This window comes from Anabrus simplex, chromosome 12, assembly GCF_040414725.1.
Source record: "Anabrus simplex isolate iqAnaSimp1 chromosome 12, ASM4041472v1, whole genome shotgun sequence".
In the NCBI taxonomy this organism is placed as follows: Eukaryota; Metazoa; Arthropoda; class Insecta; order Orthoptera; family Tettigoniidae; genus Anabrus; species Anabrus simplex.
The window spans coordinates 43,307,838-43,333,565 of record NC_090276.1 but is presented as its reverse complement, the minus strand read 5'-3'; the positions used below and the strand labels follow the sequence as shown (position 1 = coordinate 43,333,565).

At 39.6% G+C, this 25,728-nt stretch overlaps 1 protein-coding gene across 1 annotated transcript in view; it reads left to right on the top strand.

Annotated features, from left to right (window-relative positions):
* The window catches only part of hiw (highwire), an 815,007-nt gene that overhangs the window by 766,642 nt on the left and 22,637 nt on the right, over positions 1 to 25,728 (top strand). Inside the window, exons 67-69 of the mRNA XM_068229800.1 lie at positions 6,831 to 6,938; positions 7,084 to 7,293; positions 15,143 to 15,410. Of these exons, the coding sequence (XP_068085901.1) occupies positions 6,831 to 6,938; positions 7,084 to 7,293; positions 15,143 to 15,410 (586 nt within the window). The remainder of the gene's footprint in view (positions 1 to 6,830; positions 6,939 to 7,083; positions 7,294 to 15,142; positions 15,411 to 25,728) is intronic.

Here is a 25,728-nt window from a genome sequence, read left to right as displayed (position 1 = left end):
GAAGAGGAATGATGTGTGCATGATTACCTGTACTGTTGGATCCTTATTAACATGGATATGTGTTTGTGCTGGAGGTGTCTAGAATTAGCATAATAAATTTCAGACACCTTCGTAACCATGGTAACCAGTGTTTGTCCATATATACTAGGTCAGCAGCATCATCTTCTCCCGAGCGCTTTCTTTCTAAAATAAAGTTTTTTTCGAGTCCACCTTTTCAATACAATATGTTTTTATTGATTTACATAAAACTTTTTACATTATTATGTCTTAAGCAGGACAAGTTTCACCTATATTTTTAGGCATCTTCAACCGCTGTTCCTACTATCTAAGATCAAAATAGCCAGGATCCTGGGCATATGCTTCCTACTAAAATATTTAAAATTAATAAGCTGACAGGGATTATTTTAACTGAAAGATATTTTTATGTGTGTTATATGGTCTGTAGAAACATCCAGCTGATGTGAATGGTTTTGACTAGTGAAATGTGTTATATATAAAAACATTTAGATTGCATACATTTATTCTGTCTAAAAAAGTGAGTCTACAATTATGAAACATTTGATGAAAACCTAATTGTTATGCTTTAAAAACTTGTGAATGATATTGGTTGGTTTGGATTATTTCATCTTTAATATCCATTTTGCATGCTCTCACTGGAATCTTTGGGTTCTTGAGTGTAACCTTTTGTTAGCGTTTTTGTAAAATATTACATAAAATGAACTTCATTATAAAGCCCGTATTGTCGTAAGTAAGATCTTGCTTTCGTAAAAGTTGGAACATTTGACTCAACCTTCAAAGTATTTGTAAGATATTGTATGATCCGTTGTCTGACTGTTGCCTTATGGTGCTTAAAATTATGTACAACCTGTCCCAGTGTGGGTTTAAAGAGGGGACTTCTCAAAGTCGTTGTGACAATTTGTTGTAGTCTCGTTGCTTCATGTAATGGTTGATGTTGGTGGATTGAGAGTCTGTAACGAAAAAATGTGTCTTAGTTGTGAAGTTTGTGTGAACTGAAGTATAAAATGGGGATGTTAAGCTGGCTCTTACACGCCCCCTTGCCTCTCTTGCGGCTCGCTTGCTCTAGTGATACCTTCTGTTTGACTGGCGATGGCTAATTCCATGCGCCTCGTGTTGTATCTGTGTGTGTTACACGGAAGGGTATGGGTTGGGGAGGTTTGGGCGGATGAGGTACTGGCTGTTTTTGGAGGAAGTTTTTTTTTCTGTGGGCAATTTATTAATGTTTTGAAAGATGCTTTCTTTTATTTTTAATATTTTTAATAATTGTGGGATTTGATTTTTTAAAGGATTTTTAGTCTCTATAATGTCATTGACGTACATTGTGGTTTCTGTTAAAAAACTGGTCTATAAAAATGTAGATGTTTTCGTATTTGTTCATTAATTTGCCTTTTTTAATGCTCTTTAGAATGGTTAAATCTTGTTCTATGGTCTAGTAGGCATGTCCAGTTTCTATTAAAAGGGGTGTTCCACAAGGAAGTATCCTAGGACCCATTTTGTATATTTTGTCTATGATATAAGCTCATGTTTTAAAAACTAAATATTTCATGTGTGTAGATGATAAACTAATTGTATCAGTACATAAAAACCTAAAATTGGCAGAGAAGCATTTACAAATGGAGTACAACTACTTTCAAGAATGGTGCCATGATAAGAGTCTAATAATTAACATCATATGCTTCTTCTTCTTCTTCTTCTTCTTCTTCTTATTATTATTATTATTATTATTATTATTATTATTATTATTATTATTATTATTATTATTATTATTATTATTATTATTATTCATATATTTGGGCACTGAACGCCTGTCTTGTACAATACAAAAGTCTTGTACATTACTACCCCAAAAATGCAGAGAGAAAACAAAAACAACAGGCCATTCAGTTCAGTGCATTCATGATGGTGAACAAAAATCATGCAGTTATGACTATGTAATAGAGGAAGTTGATAACATGAAATATCTAGGTATAATAATAGATAGATACTTTTCATTGAAGCAACATATGAGTAAATTGTGTGAAAAACTGAGGCTAAGCTTGTTCAAAATGCAAACGGTTAAGTATATAATACCTCATGATAGCTTGAAAATGGTTATTCTTCACTTGTTGAGTCACTTACATCATATGCTGTAAGTGTATGGGGATCGACTTCTGTTAGAGACATAAACATGGTACAAATGTTACAAAATCATATTGTCCAGGCATTCTTTTGGTACGAAAACAGAGGAATACTTAGAGCTTAAGTGAGGATATTTTAACAGGGATGTACCAGAAGGAAAGTTTCTTGAGAATTAAACAACTTTATATGTACAATATAATTAAAGAAAATTACTGGAAGCCACAATATAGATTTGTAAAGGAACATACGCATGGGACAAGACTGAGGCATATAAGTTATTTTCAGATCATCAGGTACTACAACAAATATGGACCCAGAACACAAGTTGTGGTTCCTAAATTTTTGAACACGTTGCCCTCAGAATTGACACGCTTGAAAACAAAATATCAACTAAAGAACATGTTGAAACTATGGATCATAGAAAATAAAATTACAGCTTAAATATTGGTTCATGTATGAAAAATGTACCACTGACTTATCTGTTTTGAATGATACTTTCAGAGATTGAGAAAAACCCACACCATACATACATATCCCACATCATTCCATCTTAAGCGATGGGTCGGCAAACGAGGCTTCTCCACCAGTTGCGGTCTCTGAACTTCTCTCCTTCTTCGATGCTTTCCAAAGTATGTCCTTGCTGTTGAATGTCAATCTTCACCATGTCCTTGTACCTGAGTCTTGGTCGCCCTCTTGGTCTTTTGTCTTCAAGTTTTGGATCATACATTTTTTCGGTAATCTGTTATCTCCCATGCGTCGCATATGTCCATACCATCTCAGTCGCTGCACTATTATTCTGTCCTGCAGTTTTACAACTTGAGCCTGCTTGTGGATTTCTCATTACAGACTCTGTCCCTCCGTGTTTTACCGATTATGCTACGGAAAAATCTCATGTCTGCTGCCTGGATTCTACTATCATCTTTATTTCTCATGGTCCATGTTTCGCAACCATAGGTCAGGATTTGTACGTAATAGGTTTCATATATGACTCTCTTACATTTTGTTGGTATTTTCTTGTTCCATATTATGTCTTTAACTATTTTGTAAAAGTTGCTACCTGCCTGAATTCTGTGGGAAATATCCTTGTCTATAGAACCAGTATCAGAGATAACACTTCCAAGATATTTGAATTGATGGTTCATCTGTAGCTGTTTCCCCTCCATTTCAATGTGTACCTTTGGTTGTCCGTATCTCTTTATGACCATAACCTCACTTTTCTTGGCTGAAGGTGAGTTCATATTTTTTAGCAGCTTCTGTCCAGGAGTTTATTTATCCTTGATGGTCTTCTTTAGAGTCTCCCCACAAGCATATATCGTCCGCGAACAAGATAACTTTAATATACCTCCAATGGTTTGGTGAACTTTTCTCTGAATCTCGTTCATCACAGTGATGAAAAGAAGAGGAGACAAAACACCACCCTGTCTTAACCCAGATTTTATATCAAAAGTTTCAGTCATTCCTACAGGTGTTTTGACTTTACTTCGGGTATCTTCATACTAATTTTTGATCCTGTGTATCATGTCATCCTGTATTCCAATTTTCTTCAGTGTTTCCTACACCTTCTCTCTATTCACAGCATCAAATGCTTTCTTGATATCCAGAAAGGCTAACCACAAATCTTGGTTGTGTTCATAGTATTTTTCCATTAACTGACGGACTGTAAAGATTAAATCAGTTGTTGATCTCTCCATCCTGAATCCATGCTGTTCTTCAAAGAAGTTCTCTTCAATAAGGGGTCTGATTTTATGCTCTATAATTCTTTCATTAAGTTTACTAACTTGAGATGTTAAAGTGATATGTCTATAGTTGAAACATTTCTTTCGATCTCCTTTCTTGAAAATTGGAATTATGGTGCCTGTTTTCCAGTCGACTGGTATGTCCCCTTCTTTCCAGATCGTACGAAAGAGTCTGTAGATCCAGTGTTTTCCAGAAATGCCCATAGCCTTGATCATTTCTCCATTAATTTCATCAGCACCAGCTGATTTTCCAGTTTTGATGTATTTCCAGGCATATTCTACATCACTCCATGTTAAGTCTAACCCGTTGTCAGAGGCAGACTTGCATGAGATAGTACTGGTACTGTCTTTTTGTGTAGGCTGCATGCAATTCACATTTAGCAGTTCATCAAAGTAAGTCCTCCAAGTCTCTTTGATCTTCTTATCTTCAGTGATTAGATTTTCATTATCATCTCTTAGGTATTTGGAGTGTTCTTTATCTCTTTTTCCATTTTTCATCATCCCATATAACATTTTCTTATTACCATTAACATCCTCTTTCAATTCATCGCTCCACTTGTTCAACCACTTCTCACGTTCTTCTGTAACAACTTTGTTTGCTTGTTTATTAGCAACCCTGTATAGTTCCTTATTATGGTCAGTCCGGTCCTTGAAATATTTTCTGAACATGTTGTTCTTGTTCAGGTCAGTAGTTCTTGTTCTGTTATTTCACCATGGAGTTTCCTTCCATCTTCTTATGCCACTGGTTCGTCCACATACCTTCTCAGTTATCATTACTAGATTTTCTTTCAGATCCTTCCATTCCTCCTCAACTGTTTTTTCATCTGTCTTTGGTATTACTATTTTGATGTTTTCTTGGAACATTCAGTCATTCCTACAGGTGTTTTGACTTTACTTCGGGTATCTTCATACTAATTCTTGATCCTGTGTATCATGTCATCCTGTATTCCAATTTTCTTCAGTGTTTCCTCACCTTGTCCTTCAGCTTCCAAGTCTTGAGTTTCTTTACCTGTGTGGTTCTTACATTTTTTAACTGGTTAAACTTGAAGTATCCAATGAGGAGTCTATGATCACTTTCCAGGGAGACACTAGGAATCACTTTTACGTCTAACAGTCTATTTTGTAGTTGTTTCTCGATCAAAAAGTAATCTATAAGAGATTCACTTTTTCCATCCCATCCATATCTTGTGACCTTAATGGCTTTTTGTTTTTGATACCATGAGTTCCCTATTACAAGGTTATTCCTCAGACAGAGATCAATTAGTCTAGTTCCTTCTGGGTTTTGTGGACCCCATCCATGTGCTCCTAGAATACTTTCATATCCATCTCTCACAGTTCCTACTTGAGCATTCATATCCCCTCTGATAATCGTTCCATCTCCTCTTATTCTTTCCTCTATATCTTCTTCAAAATGTTCTTTTTCTTCATCTTCACAACCAGTCTGTGGTGCATAGCACTGAATGATGTTGATGTTCTGGGAAGAATCCAATTTCAGCATTGTGTGAAGAATCCGATCAGAAACATATTTTACTTCTACTACATGATCTTTCATTTGATGATCCATAACAACACCCACTCTATTTTTTGTTTGATCTCCACCTGACCAGAATAGATGATATCCGTCTCTGAATTCCTTTGATCCTTTTCCCATCCACTTGGCTTCACTGAGACCCAGCATGTTCATGTTCCTTGTTTTCATTAAGTCTACACATTCCTCTATTTTTCCAGTTAGTGTCAGAATGTTTAGCGTGGCAATTTTGATTACAGTCTCATATCGAGTTTTGTGTGTTCTCCTCTTTGGTTGTGATGGAGGATCGGGTATTGAACCGTCATTAATATCATTACCAATGAGGAAACTAGAATCATTATTGTGGTGATTACAATACTTCCATCTGAGGCCTCATTTAGTTTTGAAAGCAATTCCAAATTATTCAGAAGCTGACTTGCTGGGCCTATCACTTCCAAAGATTTTTCTACCAGGGTTATCTCCCTTAGCCTTTAATAGTCCCCTATCAACCTGCAAGGCAGCAGGCCCTGAGTCAGATCTCAGGGATCAAATATTGCCTCTTCCGCCAGATCCACCGTACCAGTGATTTTCACTTCCGCCTTCACTGCCATTGAGGTCTTCACCCGTATCCCTGGGCATGGGTTCCGTGTTATACCCCACAGGACTGGGTCCCCGACTGAACTCAGCCGTCCTATCACTCCGGCCTACTGAAGTGTAGGGTGCCCACCCCCGCGACGTGGACACGCCAGACAGGAATTACTCAAGTGGAGGAATAGAGAAGGTGACCCTCTCCCCCTTGAGGCGAGTTAATGGTTGTGTATGGTGCCACAACCAAAGGCGAAAAACCCACACCGCAGGACAAAATTACAATGCTAATGTAAATGTACAAACCTTATTAATGTTGTAAACAGTAAGGATTGCAACAATGTATACAAATATGAAACAATTTCACCGGCAGGTATGCACATCAAGTGCTTTGCAGGTGTAAATAATTGCAAAGATAATGTATAATATCCTACTGCATATTTGCAAATGTACTTTAGATAAGTTATAAATAAAAATAAAAACATTATTGTTGTTGTTGTTATTATTATTATTATTATTATTATTATTATTATTATTATTATTATTATTATTATTACTGAATACAGTCATTTTTCTTTCTATTTGTTAGAACTCTATCTCCCCTGTGGGTAGAGTCAAAGGATGTATTATCTGTACCCCTCGTGTGGCGTAAGATGCTACTGAGAGGGGAACTACCACGGAAGCTGTACTTGCTCTCTCTCCTTCTAAGCCGAAAAACATATCCACGATTATGTTCTTTTCCATGTAGCAGAAAAAATGTAAAAGTGCAAATTATCTTCCTTGAGCTGTAATAGAACTTTATTTTGTGTTTTCATTCAGTATGGATGTATAAAGGATTTCTCACCTTTCTACTTGTGTTGTTCCAGTTGAAGTGTGGCCATGTTTTCCACCTCCACTGCTGTCGCTGTGTCCTTATGAAGCGCTGGGCTGGACCCAGGATCACGTTCTCCTTCTCACAGTGTCCTATATGTAAGGTAAGCCCCACAAATAATTAAAGTTCTCAACATTTCTTACATGCTTTGAAAGGAGGGCTGTTTTTTAGATTCTTGTGTGTGAAAGACCATAAATCACAAACTGTGCCTATTCCTGCCATTCTAAGAGCCATATTTGTGTCCTTAGGCAAGCATAGAACACCCAGTACTGAGCGAGTTACTAGCACCGGTGAAGGAGCTCTACGAGGATGTTCGACGCAAGGCTCTCATGAGGCTGGAGTACGAAGGCCTCCACAAAGCAGAGGCTATCACAAGCCCTGGGGCTCGGTTTCACAATGATCCAGCCAGTTACGCGATGGATAGGTACGCGTACTACGTGTGCTACAAGTGTAACAAGGTAAGTTGTAATCGCCCTTGTTTTTAGAACAATAGAACAGTAGGCTTTTTGAATGTGACAGTTTTCCTACAGTTCGTCTCTTTTTCATGACGTAGACTCTATGTATTTTTATGATCAACACATTGCAGTCGAAGGCTGTGCGCCATACAGGCTCTGTCATTTATTGCGGAGAGCGAAGCCCGCACGGCGTACATTCTCTGGTTTTCATAGTTGTTACCAGGAAACAAACTTACTATGTGTGTTGATCAGCACTGTAGTATAAGATTTGGTTCATATAGTTCTCGAAAAAAAAATATAATGGCAGCAAACTACAGCTCTTCCTTTCATATAGTCTGAGCTGTGTTGACTCGACAGCAGTGTGCACGTAATGGCGGCCACGCATGAACATAGATTGAACAGTTATTTATACCAACTGACCAGACCTAACAGATCACCCATAATATTTATGTACTAATTATTACATAGATTTATCTCTTGCACAACCAATTATGAATGGCCTAAAAACCAAATAAACTCAATACTGTATCAGCCATATTTTATTAGTTAAGATTATACTTCAAACATTTTAACAAAATGAAAAACCTACTAACTTTAATCCACTATTTCCATGGCCAGGGATCTATTGATTTCATTACATTTTTTATAGATATGAAGTGGAAAGTACGAACTCAGATATATTGAAATAAAAAATACCTTAGTTCAAAATTAGTATTTAGTTTAAATATCCTAAATTAGTGAAAAATGGCCAGTTCGAAGGAAGGTGAGTGAGGTCTCAATGTGTTAAGGTACGTTAACATTATTTAAAGCAGATACTGCACCCTGTTTATCTTAATTTTAACTGAAACAAAACATATACACTGTATACAGTAAAACCTTGTTAATTCAAAGTCGTTGGGAAGCAAAATTCGGGTAGATTTTGAATTAACTGCCAACTCGTAATTCAGAAATGCCAATCCTTGCTGCATCACAAAGTATTCAAAGATCCGTTACTGCATGCAATTAACCTCGATTCACAGTTTAAACCTTTCATATGCCATGGAAAAAAAAAAAAACTACTTCCAACAGTATTCAAATAATGCACTTGGGTAACTCGCCAGCAAACATAACCTCATGCAATGAAAGAAAAGAAAAAAACATGATTCAAAGACGAGGAGAAATCTATGCTGGCTCCCCTGTTCAGGTGCTTTATTCATTGGATTACTGTACTGTAGGCATTTTTAAATGCCTTCTACTTGCACAGAAAGTACCCGACGCCCTTAAAACATCGTGGTTTATGGAACATTCCTATGACGACGGGAGGAAGTCTCTCGCTTGCATTTGGTCTGCATTGCAACACAGTACAGTGACCTCACCCTTGTACAATTTCCCAGCCTGGCACTTCTCTCCTTTGAAACCATATGTCCTTTTGGCATCGCCATTAAAAAAACCAATGCAGTTTCATCAGCATGGACAATATTGATTGGAAATTCTAAGTTCCCAAGGAGGGAATTAGATATTTTTCCACCAATGGAGCATGTGATCTGTTTTTTGACATGCTCTGTTGGTGGAAAAATATCTAATTCCCTCCTTGGGAACTTAGTTTCCAATCGGAATTGCTAGGCGGGCAATAATTCCATTGTGGAGTTTTATCTCCCGTATGCAGTTATCAGACTGTGCCTCTTATATAGGGCTTCTGATAAGTTCACCTGCGAACATCAACGCTATGTGGAAAGTGGACTCTATCGCCCCAAAAACACCCGCAAGCATTTTTTTATTCGGCCGGGTGGTGCCACATCTTTAATTTTGCGCCCAGCCAATCCAAAAAAGCAAAATAGGCCAGACACCAAGTGGAAGTCGGCCTCCCCTATAATGTACTACACTTGCATGTACTACCCAGCAATTCCAGAAGATGACATCCTTAAGGAACTTCGTCCCACCGCCTCTACGCCGCCTCCAGACTGTATGAAAACACAAACCCACAAGAGAAGTACACTTATATTACCCAGTGGAAGAGGACGTTTTCAACGCTGTAGATAATGGGGTACATATTAAAAAACAACTACGCCAAGTAAAAGATACCCCACAGAAATTAATCGACCAGCTAATGAAGGAATACGCCGCCGCCACAGCCACCCCCACTACTGGCACATCACACAAACAGCCGCCGCCCTCTCCTTACACCTCTCAGACCACCACCATGACTACTCTCACCACCACTACTACCACCTCCTCTCACTCTACCTCCAACACTCCTACCACCACCACAACTACTACCCACCCCTCTCCCATAGTGGCATACCACCCCCCACCCTCCCGCGCCCAGGGCCAGCAGGAAGAAGTAACTACATCGCCAAATGAACCAACTGTAACCTAAGCAGACAATATACAACCACCAGCACCAGACAATGTACGACCGCCAACTCCATCACCACCGCCCAACCAGAGCAACATAAACAGCTGTGTGGCCTGTGGTGTGGAACCCAACCTGCCAACCACAGCAATCCTCCAAGAACTACAACAAGCAGGACTCCCGGTGAAGAAAGCCATTAGGATCCGCAACGATGATGGACCAACGTACTTGGTACGCCTGCACCTACCTACGTCCGAAGACGTTCAGCGGCTCATCGCCCAAGGTGTATACCTCAATGGCTGTCACCATAGGATTGAACCATCCCGCTCCCCACCCCAAACTCCTAACCAACATAAATCACCCCACCACCGCACACGCCCCCGGCCAGCACCTCCTCAGCAACCTGCCAGTCCACACTCCCGCTTTTCACCATCTACACCCAGCAACTATCCACCACCCCCTCTTACAAACCTCCCACCACCCCCACCTGCAATCTTCCCACTACCCACTCTTCCATCTAACCTCTTAAGTCTCCTACTCACCTCCCTGGTAAATTTCTCATCCCTGTATCATATCCTAGCACTTCACATTCTTCCTCAACCTCACAAAACCCCTCACTTCACCACACCACCATACGCAACATGGTTGTAAAATCGCACATGTATCTCGTCTCTTCCCCTGTTCACCTCCAACGCTGGAAATCATACGATACCTAACATTTTCCCTCCACAATATCACTACGTCCCTGCACCTCCTAACCCTTCAACTCCACCCTAGCACCCTTCTCTAAACTTCAATTCCAGTGCACACCCTCTAAATTAACATCCCCATAGCTCTTCACCAAATTAGCACATCGTTCTATCCAACTTCTTAACTTTACACTTCACACAGTTCCTTTCACATCTCCGGCCTGGGAGACAGCGTTACTGTCTAGGGGCCTGCCCCGCTCTCTGAATATTGTTCGGTGAGTACGAATTATTGTTTGGTGAGTACGAATTAATTATAGGAGCCACACTTTTTTATCAACTGTCGGCATTGCTAGTGTTCATGGATTCTGCTTCTCCGCACACTGCCTGCTACGTGATATTATGGCATTCCTTAAAATGCTGAATACAAAAGAATTATTTCACTCAGACCTAGCAATTATGAAGCACTCTGCAGACACACCGAAGTGAGTGAAAGTGCTGAAAGCTACCCTTGCATGTTCTGGAAGACGTGTTTTATCGTGATGCGGAGACATTTTGAATTTAAATTACTCATAAAATGCTATTTAAAAAATGTAAAGGTGGTTTTGAATTAAAAGTCTGAATTTCGGTAATGAGACCAACATTTTCCTTTAAATTACGAATTATCCATATTTCGAATTAAACAATTGAAACAAAGTGCAAAACCGTACCTCATGTTTCTGAGAACGAGAGCTTCTTTGATTTAGGTAGGATTTTGAATTAACCGATTTTGAATTATCGAGGTTTTACTATATTTCTTCCTCTGTAATCAGGTTGTTGCTAGGAAAAAATGTGAAGGTTGTCCCTGTCCTTCACTGTTCAATCCTTTTCCTTGTATTTTCTTCCCACACTGACCCATTATTGTGTTTCTTCTAAGTGTTGCCGTCAAAGTTTCTGTCATTATAAATAGGTATGACTTGATTCATCCTTATTGGTTCCTTTCCATTATTTGTGTTGTTTATGATTTGAAATTTGTAGCTGAACATAAAACTGGAATGCAAAAAAAAATGTATTTTATGTGTTTTACGCACCCTAACAGAAAAATGTAGAGAAAACAATGTCCCTCGTCATGTGGTTTTTTTAGACTATCGGAAAGCCTTTGATTCATTAGAGGCATGGGCAGTGCTGTAACAGAAGGACAATGCTCGTATTTGCTCCAGGTACTCTAACCTTGTCAAAGACATGTTTACACACTCCTCGTGGTAAAATTGAAGAAGACTGGGTCTCGGAAACATTTCCATCAATAGAGGCCTAAGGAAGGGTGAAGCAATTTCACTTTAGTCACTGAAAAACTTGCGTATTCAAGAGACAATTTTGGGATAAAATGGCATTAATACTAATATTACCGGGCAAGTTGGCTGAGTGGTTAGGGGCACATAGCTGTGAGCTTGCATCTAAGAGATAGTGGATTTTATCCCCACAGTCAGCAGCCCTGAAGATGGTTTTCTGTGGTTTCCCATTTGCATACCAGGAAAATTCTGGGGTTGTACCTTAAGACCACGACCATCTCCTTCCCACTCCTAAATACTTTTTAAAATAAAACTATCAGTTTCCCGCTGGCTCTGCCTGCAGTGTACAAAGTATGGTGGTGTTCGTTATTATCCTCACGGATGTATTTGCAAAGTTTTGAGTTAATGAAATTAAGCACATGATCTGCTGTGGTAATAGAATGTAATGTCAACGAAACACTTGAAAATACATCACACAAAGAAATTGAATTAAACGTTCCTTGGAACAACACTATGCGCTGAACTGCTAAAAAGTCCTTCAAAGATCTTTGTCATGGAGACAAATGTACTCATAACTTTTCTCAGAATCTACCAATTTAAGTAATTATTACCTCGAAAGAAAGCGCTTGATTCACTGAGTGTTTTTAGACCGAGACGAACTGCGTACCTCAATTAGAACGGAAGATATGATTGCTTCAATGAGAAAAAATGTAGAAGAAATGAGACATCAAATTGAATGTGCACTCATAACTTTCCTCAGAATCAACCAATTTGAATAGTTAAGAGCTGAAATGAAAGAGCCTGATCCACTGAGTGTTCTTAGGCCAAGACGACCTCTGTACCTCAATTAGAACCAAAGTTATGATTGCTGCAAAGAGACAAAAAATTGAAAAATCAAATAATTTGAGGAAGGCGGAAGTTAAGTGATTTATAGTACCTGATGACAAATCTGTGCATGAATACCTTTCAGTTAAAAAAAGAATGAAGGAAATGGACCGGATAGAATGGCCGGACTGACTTTAGTTTTCATACATTTTTAAATATATATCTGAACAATGATACCATCCTTATCAGCAGCAGTCCTGAGGAACTGGAATCAATGCTTCATGAGCTCAGAGAAGTCTCTAAACTGCAGGTCTGAGGATGAACCCCAGCAGAACAAAAAATGAGCTCAAACATAATTTGTGTCACCACTGGCAAAGTGCATGAAGTTGCTGAGGTGTGCAGCATTAAACTAGGAAGTAGACAGTGATCTGCAGAGGAATCGGCCTGACATCGGCAGCTTTTGGCAGGTTCAATTACATCCTGCGAAATCTGCAGGTCCCAAGGAACTTCCGTAGGAAAATGTATGACTCATGCATTCCACCAGTCGTGACATTTGGGCTTGAAACTGTAAATTTCACTGTGAACAGCACCAACTGCCTTAAAGTCTGTCACGGAGCAGTGGAGTGCTCAGTGCCTGAGTGAGCGGGTTCAAAATGGGGAGATCAGGACGACTTGAGTGATGGAGCAAATGCAGACCACATAGGGAAGAGCACCTCAAAATAGACCAAGGCTCTGATGGAGTGCAGACCACAGGAGCCAAGGGAGAGTGTCAGCAGACCACCTGCGATACAGAGGGATGACATTCACAGTTATACAGGAAGAATCTAGATTCTCACTGACCAGCAGAGATCGATATGGAAGGGAAAGGAAGAGACTTATGTTGAGTAGGGGATGTCAGCAGGTTGGAGGAAAATCTTGCCTAGTTCAGACTTTTTCTTGTAGTACTTACGACAGTCTGCAAGAATCTGAGCAAACAGTATTCATTATTTTACCTATTTCTAAAATAAATATATTTTACACTTTGAGAATTTGAGGATATATTTAACCCGATGAGTGCTACGCCCGCCTATAGACGGGCTGATGTGGCCGGTCCAGCACTATTACGCCCATCTGTAGACGGTGCACGAGAACTTCAACTTTTTTTAGTTTTCAGGCACACTATCGAGTTATAAACGTTACAATAATAATAACAATTTACACCACCTTTCCAGTACTCATTTTTTGACACACTATTTTCAAGGTACTGAGTACCGGGTCGAAGGCCTTCTACCACCTTCTAAACACCGTAAGTTTAAAGCTTTCTTCACACCCATTTTACACTTTTTTTTACTTATCAGCCTAAGTTTCTCACACAACCTCATTTTTTCCATTACAGATTGGAACTTCATTGACGGTTTCCACTAGGTCACTTACAGTTTACCATGCATCTGTCATCTCCTCTAACACAGCTTTTCAATTTTTTGTCGTGGCTTTTCCGACCTTTTAAAATAAGGCAAACAAACAACAAACAAACCAGCCAACATTGTGAAGAATGGGACCGCTAGATTGAGAAGATATTGATAATGCTGCTGTTCTAAAGTTTTAAATTTCATTGGCGTTTTTCCATCACGTGTCACATGCATTTTGCCTGCATGTTATCTCAGGCTTGGTTTCTCAAACTTTTTCGCTCCCGCTCCCCTCCTAGCCATTCGATGTGGTGGTGTTTCTACAAAGGCAGAGTTTTGGCCTGAATTTTCGACACAGTGATTTCATCCTGTTTTGAATTGTTATAAAACCAGAATTTTGTAAACTAAGAGGTCCGCAGCCTCACTATGTGCACTTATTGTTCGTTTTCATCTGTATCATTTCTTTTCATTTCTTTTCTTGTTAGGTTAACACAGGTTTTAGTTTCAATTACGTTTTGTATTAACCCCTGTTTTCACTGAATTTTATTGCAGCGAGTTGTTTTTTGCTCCATTTGATGATGTAAATATTGTATATTGTGCTGTTTTTGTTTCCGTCATGTGTGTCTTTTGTTTTTTCATTTGTTCCTTCATTATGTTCTTTGGCACATTTTTAGCTTGTATTATGTAAATGATTTCAACCTCTCCCTTTTTTAATTGAAGATGGCTCAAACGAGCCGAAACATGTTTGAATTTGATTACTCCATCTAATGATGGAATTATATGATGTATTGAATTAGGAGGATACACTTAATTTTTACCTTTGTAAAGTGAAAACTGTCAATACGGAATGTTTCTAATATCTTGTAATAATAATATTTTCTTACATACGAATGAAAAAACTCGGCACTGAGGTACCAAAGAGTCAACTGGTAACTCAGTGCTTGAAAGGTTAATAAATATTAGGAAATTATTTTCTAGCTATTATAACAAGTTTGATGTGTATCTCCGGTAAAAAGATACTTTTTTCTTGAGTCGCACCGACACAGGTTGTTCTTATGGCGACGATGGGATAGGAAAGGCCTTCACTAAGGTACAACCCCAGCTTTTGCCTGGTATGAAAATGGGAAACCACGGAAAACCATCTTCAGGGCTGCTGACAGTGGGGTTCGAATCCACTATCTCCCGGATGCAAGCTCACAGCTGCGTGCCCCTAACCGCACGGCCAAGTCGCCCGGTTTATTATTTTTAGCCTTTACAGATAGAAAATAAACCTTCCAGCCTTGCAAGTGCAAGAAATAACACACACTTATGTTTAGAAAGGCATACCTAATTTAAAATATGTGTAATATGTTCCAGGCATACTACGGTGGTGAAGCTCGCTGTGATGCAGAACTGGGAGAAGAATACGACCCTACAGAGTTAGTGTGTGGAGCATGCAGCGACGTGTCTCGTGCTCAGATGTGCCCCAAGCATGGCACAGATTTCTTGGAGTACAAGTGTCGCTATTGCTGTTCTGTTGCCGTTTTCTTCTGCTTTGGGACCACTCATTTCTGTAACGCATGTCACGATGACTTCCAGCGAGTCACTAACATACCACGACTGGAGCTTCCCTCCTGTCCTGCAGGTGAGTTTAACTTGAAATCAATTGGCTGCATTGCATTCTTGGTTAGGTGTTCACCTCCTTTGCTAAAGGTTCACAATCAAATCCTTTCACTCCTGGTTAGCATTCAAGCATTTAAATGGAAGATATCCTAGTACACTGCTCACGTTATAACTCTGCTGCTGTGTAAATGTCTCTGGTTCTCGGAAGAGAGAGAGGGAGGGAGCATTCTACTAACCTGTACAAAAAGTTTCTGAATTTTGTAGCTCGAGTGTGAAGAAAGTGCCACTTGCAAGGTCAGTCATACTGTACTGTTGAGTGGGAAATGTCATGTAAATTGGAATAACAATAATGAGTCACTTGACCCTTCGAACTCTTAGAAAGGCCGGAGCTACTCGATGGTAGAATTATAACATGTTCACTGTATGGGTATATGTACAAAGACTCTTCAAAATATAAAGTAACGGCTCAGGAGCCTCCGTGGCTCAGACGGCAGTGCGTCGGCCTCTCACCGCTGGATACCGTGGTTTAAATCCCGGCCACTCCATGTGAGATTTGTGCTGGACAAAGCGGAGGCGGGACAGGTTTTTCTCCGGGTACTCCGGTTTTCCCTGTCATCTTTCATTCCAGCAACACTCTCCGTTATCATTTCATAGCATTTATCAGTCATTAATAATCACTTTGGGAGTGGCGACCCCATCGTATTAATAGCCTATATCTGTTTCATTCATTACATCCCTGACCCGGTCAAAGACTGGAAAACAGGCTGTAGGTTTTCATTTTCAGGAGCTCCCAGGAAGAAACTTTATTTGACAGGCAGTAAAGATGCACAGTAGGACACTGGTAGTTACCATTCATGTCCAAGCACTTGTTGCAGCGGTACACCAAGACATTTATACCGGCATGGAAGAAATATGTGTCCAGTCCCTGAAGCCAGGACATGGTGGCATGCTGAACAGCCGTATTGTCATTGAATTCTTGCCACCCAAATGCCCCTTGAGCAGTCTGAAGTGATGGGAATTGCTGGGTGCCAGGTCAGGTCTGTAGGGAGGATGTCCAGATGATTGATTTCTCGCAACATTGAATGCTGCCAGTTACTGCGACTCAATGAAGAGTTTGTCGATAGCAGTTTGCAGAAAACCTTGACTTCTGTCAAAAGGCATAGTGTTGCTGCACGATGTCAGACCACATGTAGCCAACAGCACGCGTGTGAAATGTTATGGGGCTTCCGGTGGGGAAGGTACTGGACAGTTTTGATACTTACGAGGAACCCACCCCACTTAGAGGTTGAGAAAATGCAATGTTGTTAGCGGCTAATGGAAAAGCTTGCAGAGCTAGTTAATGACCTTGTTTGGTGATTATTTCTAGATGAGAGGTACTGAAGGTCAGCTCTCAAGTAATCTGGGTTTTCACTCCATAGAATACTATGGATAACTGACAGAGTGCAGATTTCATCATCATTATCATCATTAATGTCCCACTGCAGTCGCCCGAGTGTGATTAACTAGCCTCCTCCACTCCTTTCTGTCCCTCCACTTTTCCTGCTCCATTACTTCCGCCACATCCAATCCAGCTTCTCTGATGTCCTTCCAAATCTGATCCATCCACCTTCTTCTCAGTCTTCCAACTGGTCTCTTTCCCTTAACTTCTCTTTCCAATTCCTTTCTTGCTACCTGTTCCTTTCCCATTCTTTTTACATGTCCGAACCATCTCAGTCTTGCTTTCTGTATGTTCTGTACTGATCGTTCTATATTTAGGTCTTCTGTGATTTTAATATTTTGAATTCTATCTCTTCTTGTCTTTTTAACCAATGTTCTTAAAATTTCATTTCTACTGCTTGGATCTTACTATTTTGTCTCTTATTAGTTACCAGTGTTTCTAGTCCGTATGTTACAATTGGTATAAAATACTGTTTATACAATATTAACCCTCTTAGTGCCAGGTCCGGGTGCTCACAGTATGCCAGGAGTGCCGGACAGAGAATTTTGCAGGTTCTCACTCACTGGACTAAATAGTTCACAAATGTTATAACTATGACTTGAAATTTTTATTGAATGTTAACAAGAATACACTCTTACTGCTGAACTGAATTAAGACACTAAAATGCCCTTGGGTATTTTGAAAAAAAAAAAAAACTTTCTAAACAGTTTTCAAACACCAAAATTTAAAAATCAGAATCAAAACAGAAAAAAACAGAAAATTTAACTCAACGGTATATATTGATGACTTCATTGCAATGTCCTGTTTCAGATGAATAAACATGTTAAGTTTCACATTTTTATCTCGAGTATTTTATGAGTTATGTACAGTGGTATCGTAATATACAATTGGCATGGCCAACAATGGGATCGAACCTGGCACATGGGTTGTAGTCAGGGTGACCAGATGGTGCTAGATTATCATTGTTCACAAGATGAAAGAATCTCAAGATCAATTGGAATCTGTTTCTTGAGAACATATTTCCAAATCATGAAATATAACGGGAGTTTTTTTACCCAATAAGAAAATATGCTCGGCCCTCTAGCTATACCCATTTCCAACAAAACAGCAATGAAAGCCTTCATTTCAATCAATGTACCCGGGCGCCACTGCTGTGCTCTGGCATGTGGTGACGAGACATGATTTCTCATATCCGTTTGTCTCTGTAGTTATGAGGTTCCATAACTGAGCCGTGAAAAATAAAATACAAATACGCTATAGGTTTGCGTGTGATGAAGGGGCGTGTCTCGGGCCAGGAGTATCGTAATAATCACGTGAGGGTTGGTATTTTGCATCTTGACCTAATTGAATTTCACGGAAAACATGAAATTTTTGCTGTTTGGTATTGTTACAGCCGTCATCGTCAGTACTGTCACTCAGACGGTCATTACCACTTTCAATGTTTACACTCGGACAATGAGTATGTGGTTGAGTGTTTACAGAAAACTCGCCGTTATCGCTCCAAATAACACTTTCACTTTCCCCTTCCTCACTTGGAGGAGTGAATTCCTTATCTGAGTCTTCATCCCATTCTTTACTAAAAATTATTTAGATATACAGCCAGTTCGTCATCATTAACAAAATAACTTCTCCCGCTAGTCGCCATTTAATCACGCGGCATGGAGATCATGCGTCGTAGATGAACACGGATTTTAGAAATTCAATGCGTGATAACGAATGAATTTACGCACTATCTAGCGACGTAGTTAAAATCTAATGACAATTTTCTATGGACTGGACACATAAAATGTTGCAATGTGACGGCCCAAGTTGTACAAACTCGTATAGAATATCGCGCTATCCAAACGACGATATATCGTGGTTGGCACTTTACGCGTATATTCGAATCAACGATATATCGTTGTCTGGCTCTCTACGGGTTAATTTCATTCTCTTGGATACTTTGTCATCCCATAAAATATAGCCAAGGTAACTGTTTGAGGTAGGGTGAGATATGGCAATGTCTCAGTTTATTGAAGCTAAAGTGGATACATGCGTTGTATGTTCACTATAATTTGGCACTGAGTGTGCTGTTTAAACTGTTGTATATAATATCTGTGTAGTCAAAAATGGGTAGAATTAGACTTTGTAGGAGTAATTTCTTTGTTTTAAGTGGGAGCTTTTGAGTGCAGTGTGGAGAAAGTTTGCTTGAGATTTTTGTTGCATGTTCAGACCTAGTTAGATATTTATTAATGATTAGGCCAAGGTTCTTCATGGAGACTTTCAGAGAGATTTCTATTTCCTGAAATCTAATTGGAGGAATATTTTTTCTCTCCAATTTATTGTGGTTATTTTTGGATCCTACTATGTTGGCCTGTGAATTCTTCTAAGTTTGTTAACTTTAAGGGAATTATTAACAGTCCAGTCTCGAATTCTGTTTAAGTGTCCGTTAACGTTGTTTATGGCCAGGTGAATGTACTTTGGGTTTGCGTAAATGTATAACTGGACCGAGCAAGTGGTCGTGCGGTTAGGGGCGCGCAGCTTTGAGCTTGCGTTCAGGAGATAGTGGGTTCGAACCCGACTGTCGGCAGCCCCGAAGATGGTTTACCATGGTTTCCCATTTTCACACCAAGCAAATGCTGGGGCTGTACCTTAATGAAGGCCATGGCTGCTACCTTTCCAGTCTCCCACCCTTCCATCGCCAAAAACCTCTGATGTGTTAGTGTGACGTTAAACAAATAGCAAAAAAAAAAAGTATAATTGGAGGGCTCGGTGCCAAAGGTGCCACATTTTTAGTAAATGAAAGATAAAGTCAATAAGGGATTTAAAATTATAGCAGCTTTCAAAATCATTTTTTGAAGCACCTGGACAAAGAGAAAAGTATCCACTTTCATAATGAAAAGTATTCAGAAGGTACTTTTACACTAGTGTATGAACCAGTACTACAAATTGTATAAATTATGCCCTCAAAGAAATAACTACAGTCGAACCTCCCTTCTGCGGACACTGTCGGTTCCGAGGAAAAATGTCCATTATGAGAGGTTTCCGCTAAAACAAGTTTGTAAAAATAATCGAACATTTTAACGTTCGTATTTTCCTCCAACTCCTTTAAAATTTCAGTTCTATTCTTCACAATAGTGTTTATTTGAGTTTTCCCGCAGTTGAATTTTTCGGCAGGCTTTCTCACTGAAAGTCCCTTGTCAGTTTCTATAATCACATTTCTTCTTGCCTCGAGATCTGAACACGATCGTCCCTTGTTACTCATGTTTAAAAGACAACTGAAATACTACGGTATTTCTGTCTCGCTGATTAGCGCCTGTACTGTCTTTTCTTTCTACCTGAGCTCGACCTTATCAGCGACAATCCGAGTTATGAATATAATGATGCAAGAAGGGAAGAAAATCCCCTGTAACTTGTGAGTCAACAGTCTCTGGCAGCATTTCTCGGCAATTAGAATTCTCGGAATAGGCCTATACACCACTAGGTAGAACTGCATTCTGATGTACCTTCTATCCCCTTGCACAAGAAATAGTACAAACATTCAAAAGCAATTTCCTTATGTCTGAAGAATGGTTTTTTTTTGTTTTTTTTTTGCTAGGGGCTTTACGTCGCACCGACACAGATAGGTCTTATGGCGACGATGGGATAGGAAAGGCCTAGGAGTTGGAAGGAAGCGGCCGTGGCCTTAATTAAGGTACAGCCCCAGCATTTGCCTGGTGTGAAAATGGGAAACCACGGAAAACTATTTTCAGGGCTGCCGATAGTGGGATTCGAACCTACTATCTCCCGGATGCAAGCTCACAGCCGCGCGCCTCTACGCGCACGGCCAACTCGCCCGGTAAAGAATGGTTTTAAAAGAAAGGATGACATGTGGTCCGGCGTAATAAATTGTCCTGCAACATGTAATGTGTCCGCTTAAGTCAAGTGGACGGGACAAATTGCGATGTCCGCTGTCCGAAGTTCGAGGTGTCCGCTTAAATGAGGCCATGTAAATGTAAAAATGTAAAATAAAATCCGTTCTGAGGAAAATTGTCCGTATAGGGAGGTGTTCGCTGAATAAGGGTGTCCGTTAGGGCAGGTTGGACTGTATAATATGTCCTCTTGACAGTCAGCATGTTTTAGTGTGTAAAGACAATGGGGAGGTTATTTTTGCTCTGTGGATAATTGCACATACACTGTCACAGGAATTAAACTATAATATGCCCTCTTCATCCTGCTCTGCTGTTTTTTCCACTGTTGCCAGATTTCTGCAGAACTGATGATGAATGGGAGGGATATGCTCCAATAGGTCAGTCTATTTTTGCAGTCATTATCCTGTGCCTTTGAGGATACAAGAGTGGGTTTGTGCCCCTAAATCCACTTGGGCGACCAACTGTTCTCTTACTCAGCTCAATAGTCAGTGGAACAAGTTCTTAAAAGTTGTAGAAAGCTGTGACTGTCCTTATAGAGAACAATGTGTCGAATCTGAAACCACTGCAGTTTTTATCCTGCGATAGATGTTTTCCTGTTAGTAATCTCATTCTGTTTGCTGGAATAGAACATGCTGCTGTCCATGTGAGTGACGTGGAAATGAGGTTTCATCTTTTTTTTTTTTTTTTTTTTTCCTGATGCAATGACAGTCGACCAGTTTTCTGGTGTAAAGACATCGAGCATACCTGGGGCCTATTCCACGAATGAACTTTGCAACATTTCAGTGTGCACTTTGCACCTTAGATTTTGTTCTACCATCACTTTTCAGATTTAGCTTGCACAGTGGAAAGTTAGGAATCTTTTCACTTTTCAAGTCTGTTATGTTCCTCCATTGGTACAGAAATGCAAAGTGCAAAGAAATGAAGTGAAAAGTTTTCAGAAATCTTGCAAGGAGATGATTCCCTTTTCATCTGTTAATTAACAAGTATGTACGCGAGTTTCTCGGCGTAGAATTTGTCTTGGTGATATAAACATGTTACTACGTGAGCTTTTGTTAGTGATGAAAAATGCAATATGAAAACGTACAAAGACAGGATTAATTTTCATGACCTCACTTCGACGGAATTTCGCGAGGATTTTGTATTACCCCAACACAGGCTGACTATATTCTTGAAATGATTGGTCATTTATTGAAACATGCAACAAAAGGAAGTCTATCCCTTTCCAAAAAAGAACAAATTCTTATATGCTTACATTGGTTAGTAAATGGTGCCCAGCTGCACGGTGTAGCAGCAATACATGGGACATCAAAAGCAATTATTTACAGAACTGTTACCAAAGTTGTAGATGTAATATTTCCTAACAGTATGTTGGCCTGATAATCCACTTAATATAGCAACGGGATTTCTAATGAAGGGTGAATTTCCCTCTGTGTGTGGATGTGTTGACGGTAATCTCATTAATATTGATGCGTGTCATCATTTGAGAGGTTATTTTTCAAGTTGCCAAAAAGGATGTCCCGTTTCTCCTTGACAACTTCCAGCACAGCCAGCTTCTTGTAATAACCTTTCTTTCCCATGATCAAAACTGCAAAACTAACAGTACCAAAATTATACCATCAAGTTCGCCACGAAACATAAGCATTAAAATCATAGAGTATTAGGCCTGTACAGTTTGCCCATGGAATAAACTTGATTGGATCACTCATTCGCAAGACTTTTCACTTTGTGAAGAAATTGAAAAGTACAACCTAGGTCAAGGTGGAACAGAAAAACTTTGCACTTTGCTAGAATTGAAAAGTTGCAAAGTTTGTTCGTGGAACAGGCCCCTGATTCTTCAGTAGAGGTATTTTCTCCCGTCTGATATGTCCTGTCATCGCTAATAGTAGATAAGTCAGATACTGATGAGCTTTCATGTAACATCACCAAATACAGTAGAGACAATACGCGACACTCAGCGAGATATCGAGTGACAGCTATTGGAGCTCTCTCTAGCGAGTAGACCTGAAAACTACTGATACTATCATAAGAGCACGTGTATTTTTGTGTGAAGTTTTTGGTGTTATTTATGCGCTTTCAGTGAGTTGACATAATTAAATAGTAGCGTGTGTCATTCCTTGATATCTCCTCTCAATATGAGGGGAAAGGTATGTGCTGTGTTTGGCTGCAGTAACTATGAAGTAGAGAAGAATGTGCGGTCGTTCTTCAGGTTCCCTCGTGACAAGAAAATGTGAGTAATATTGTGTTTGCATATATATTCTTCTAGTGACAGAGATCTTTATAGTACTTCATAATCTTCTGACCTACTCGACCCATATTTTAACTGGCTTAAAATGTAATACGCATATTTTATTGTATAGTGCAGCAGGTAACCTTCAATACCGATGTGTTGTTGTAGGTGTGATCTGTGGGTTTTGAAATGTCACAGAAGTGATTTGGATAAGGTGTACAAGAAAGAAGGGACGTTACGCTTATATAAGAATTATAAGATCTGTTCAGATCATTTCCAGGCCAGCGACTTTCAAAATCCTCTACTATACAGCCAAGGGTATGTTACATTTTTACTTTAATTGTACATAAATATTCCTCAAAGCATCACTGTCGACAACATTTTCATACTTTTCTTTCTTTTATCCCTCTTCTTAGATTAAAGCCGGGATTTTATAGATTTTCTTTCTGTTAGTAGGCTTCATGTTAAGAGGAAAATTGTCCACCTATTAAATGTTAATTCATTGCATCATATATGTAAGGAATGTGCCGATATTTTTATTGACAAGTATCTTAATGTGATGATGTTTTTAAATGAGAAAAAAGACAAATCCAACCGTAAGAATTCAGGCAGGAATGCTAAAGCTAAAAAAAGTAATGCATAAATGAAAGAACAAGCCAATTCACAACAGTCTAGTGATGGGTCGTTCATGAACGAACTGACTCTTTTGAACGACTCACTAGCTCTCTCAATGAGAGTCGACTCTTGTAAGAGCTAGCTCCCTCCTTGCTCCTTGAGAGCTAGCACGAGCCGACTCTTTTATCAACAGCTAGTCGTTCAATTACGAGTCGACTCTTGTATGAGCTAGCTCCCTCCTTGCTCCCTGAGAGCTAGCACGAGCCGACTCTTTTATCAGCAGCGACTCCAAGAAAGAGCTAGCTCGTCACATCGACTCTCGTTCATTTCTAGCCAATGCCATGCCTCAGATAATCACGTGACGTACTGAAGCCGCTTTCTTTTTTATAGGCTACCCAGTCTATAGCATCTTCCCGCATTCAGTCAGTGCTCTGAGTGCAGTGGTTGTGGGCTGTTTGTTAGGTACGTTTTTGTGCCATAGTTCTGGCAACTTGCAACGTAACGAAACAATGAAATGAAATAAACAATATGTTATTGAGCAATACTTACCTGTTCACTTCCTGTATGCACTCATAATCTATGAAGGATGTAGGGCCTAGTATAGATCCAGTAGGTTAGGAGCAAATAAACGACACGAAGTTCGGGTTAACTAACCTCAACTAAGCACGAATAAACAGTCGCTATCCAGAATACTGAATATACCACTCGGCAAGTAGAAACGGCGTAGTTTTATTCTGTCTGAAATAATTAAGAAATACTCTGATAAATCCTCATCTGTTTCTTAAATGAGTTCGTAGTTATGAATTAACATATTGCCAAAATCTTTCGGTTTTACAGTACAGTGGATAAAATAATATACCGTAGTTTTAAATCGAATTAAGGCAAATAGAAAATAACACTAATTTTGGCTTTAAAATATAGGCTAAATAACTCATACCAACGTGTATACCGCAGTACATTTTCAAATAATTTTTTATTGACGTGTAAGAAGTCCGACTCCTTAGCTGGATGGTCAGCATTGAGGCCCTCGCTGCAGAGGGTCCCGGATTCGATTCTCGGCCAAGTCGGGAATGTAATTCTTCTGGCTCGGGAACTGGGTATTTGTGTTTGTCCCAACACTTTCCTCTTCATATTCAGACAACACACCACAATACCAACCACCATAGAAACACGCAATATTGATTACATCCCTCCGCATAAGGTTAGCGTCAGGAAGGACATCCGGTCATAAAACAGGGCCAGCCGGGCTGAGTGACTCAAACGGTTGAGGCGCTGGCCTACTGACACCAACTTGGCAGGTTCGATCCTGGCTCAGTCCGGTGGTATTTGAAGGTGCTCAAATACGTCAGCCTTGTGTCGGTAGATTTACTGTCACGTAAAAGAACCCCTGCGGGGCTAAATTCTGGCACCTCGGCGTCTCCGAAAACCGTAAATGTAGTTGGTGGGACGTAAAGCCAGTAACATTATTACTCATTATAAAACAGGGCCAAATTCACATTTGCGGAACAGTTCGCACCCGCGAACCCACAAGTGTAGGAAAAGTGGTCGAAGCGGAAGAAGAAGAAGAAGAAGAAGTAAGTTTAGATAGTGTAAGGAATGCCAATATATCGAACATATACGACTCATACGGTTTAATCGTTCTTGAAAAAAAATAAAAATAGAAGAGAGTGTGACCATACTGTACACGAAAAATAGGCAAAATGCTATGCGTACTGTAGTATACTTGGTTATATGTACATTTGTGCTGATAGTAGTTTCCATTATTTTCGTTAAAGATCGCGTTTAATCAGCTATGTTTCCTACGCTGCATTAATGAATGAAAGAATCTGTTGTCCCAACGCGAAGTGTCAAGTGAGAAACTTTCTGCAGCTCCAGTCGAAAGAGGATATTCTGATGACATCTTTTGAGTGAAATGTAAACTACGTGCACAGGAATAGAGATTCTTCTTATGCTTATCTGGATTGCCGGGGTCGAACGGAAGTATTGCCAATATCTCGAACATACGTCCCGTACGGTGCATTCAACCTTGAAAGACATCATTTTAAGGAGAATGGAACTTTATAGGAAGGGGAGTTAGGGATTGGAATAACTTACCAAGGGAGATGTTCAATAAATTTCCAATTTCTTTGAAATCATTTCGGAAAAGGCTAGGAAAGCAACAGATAGGGAA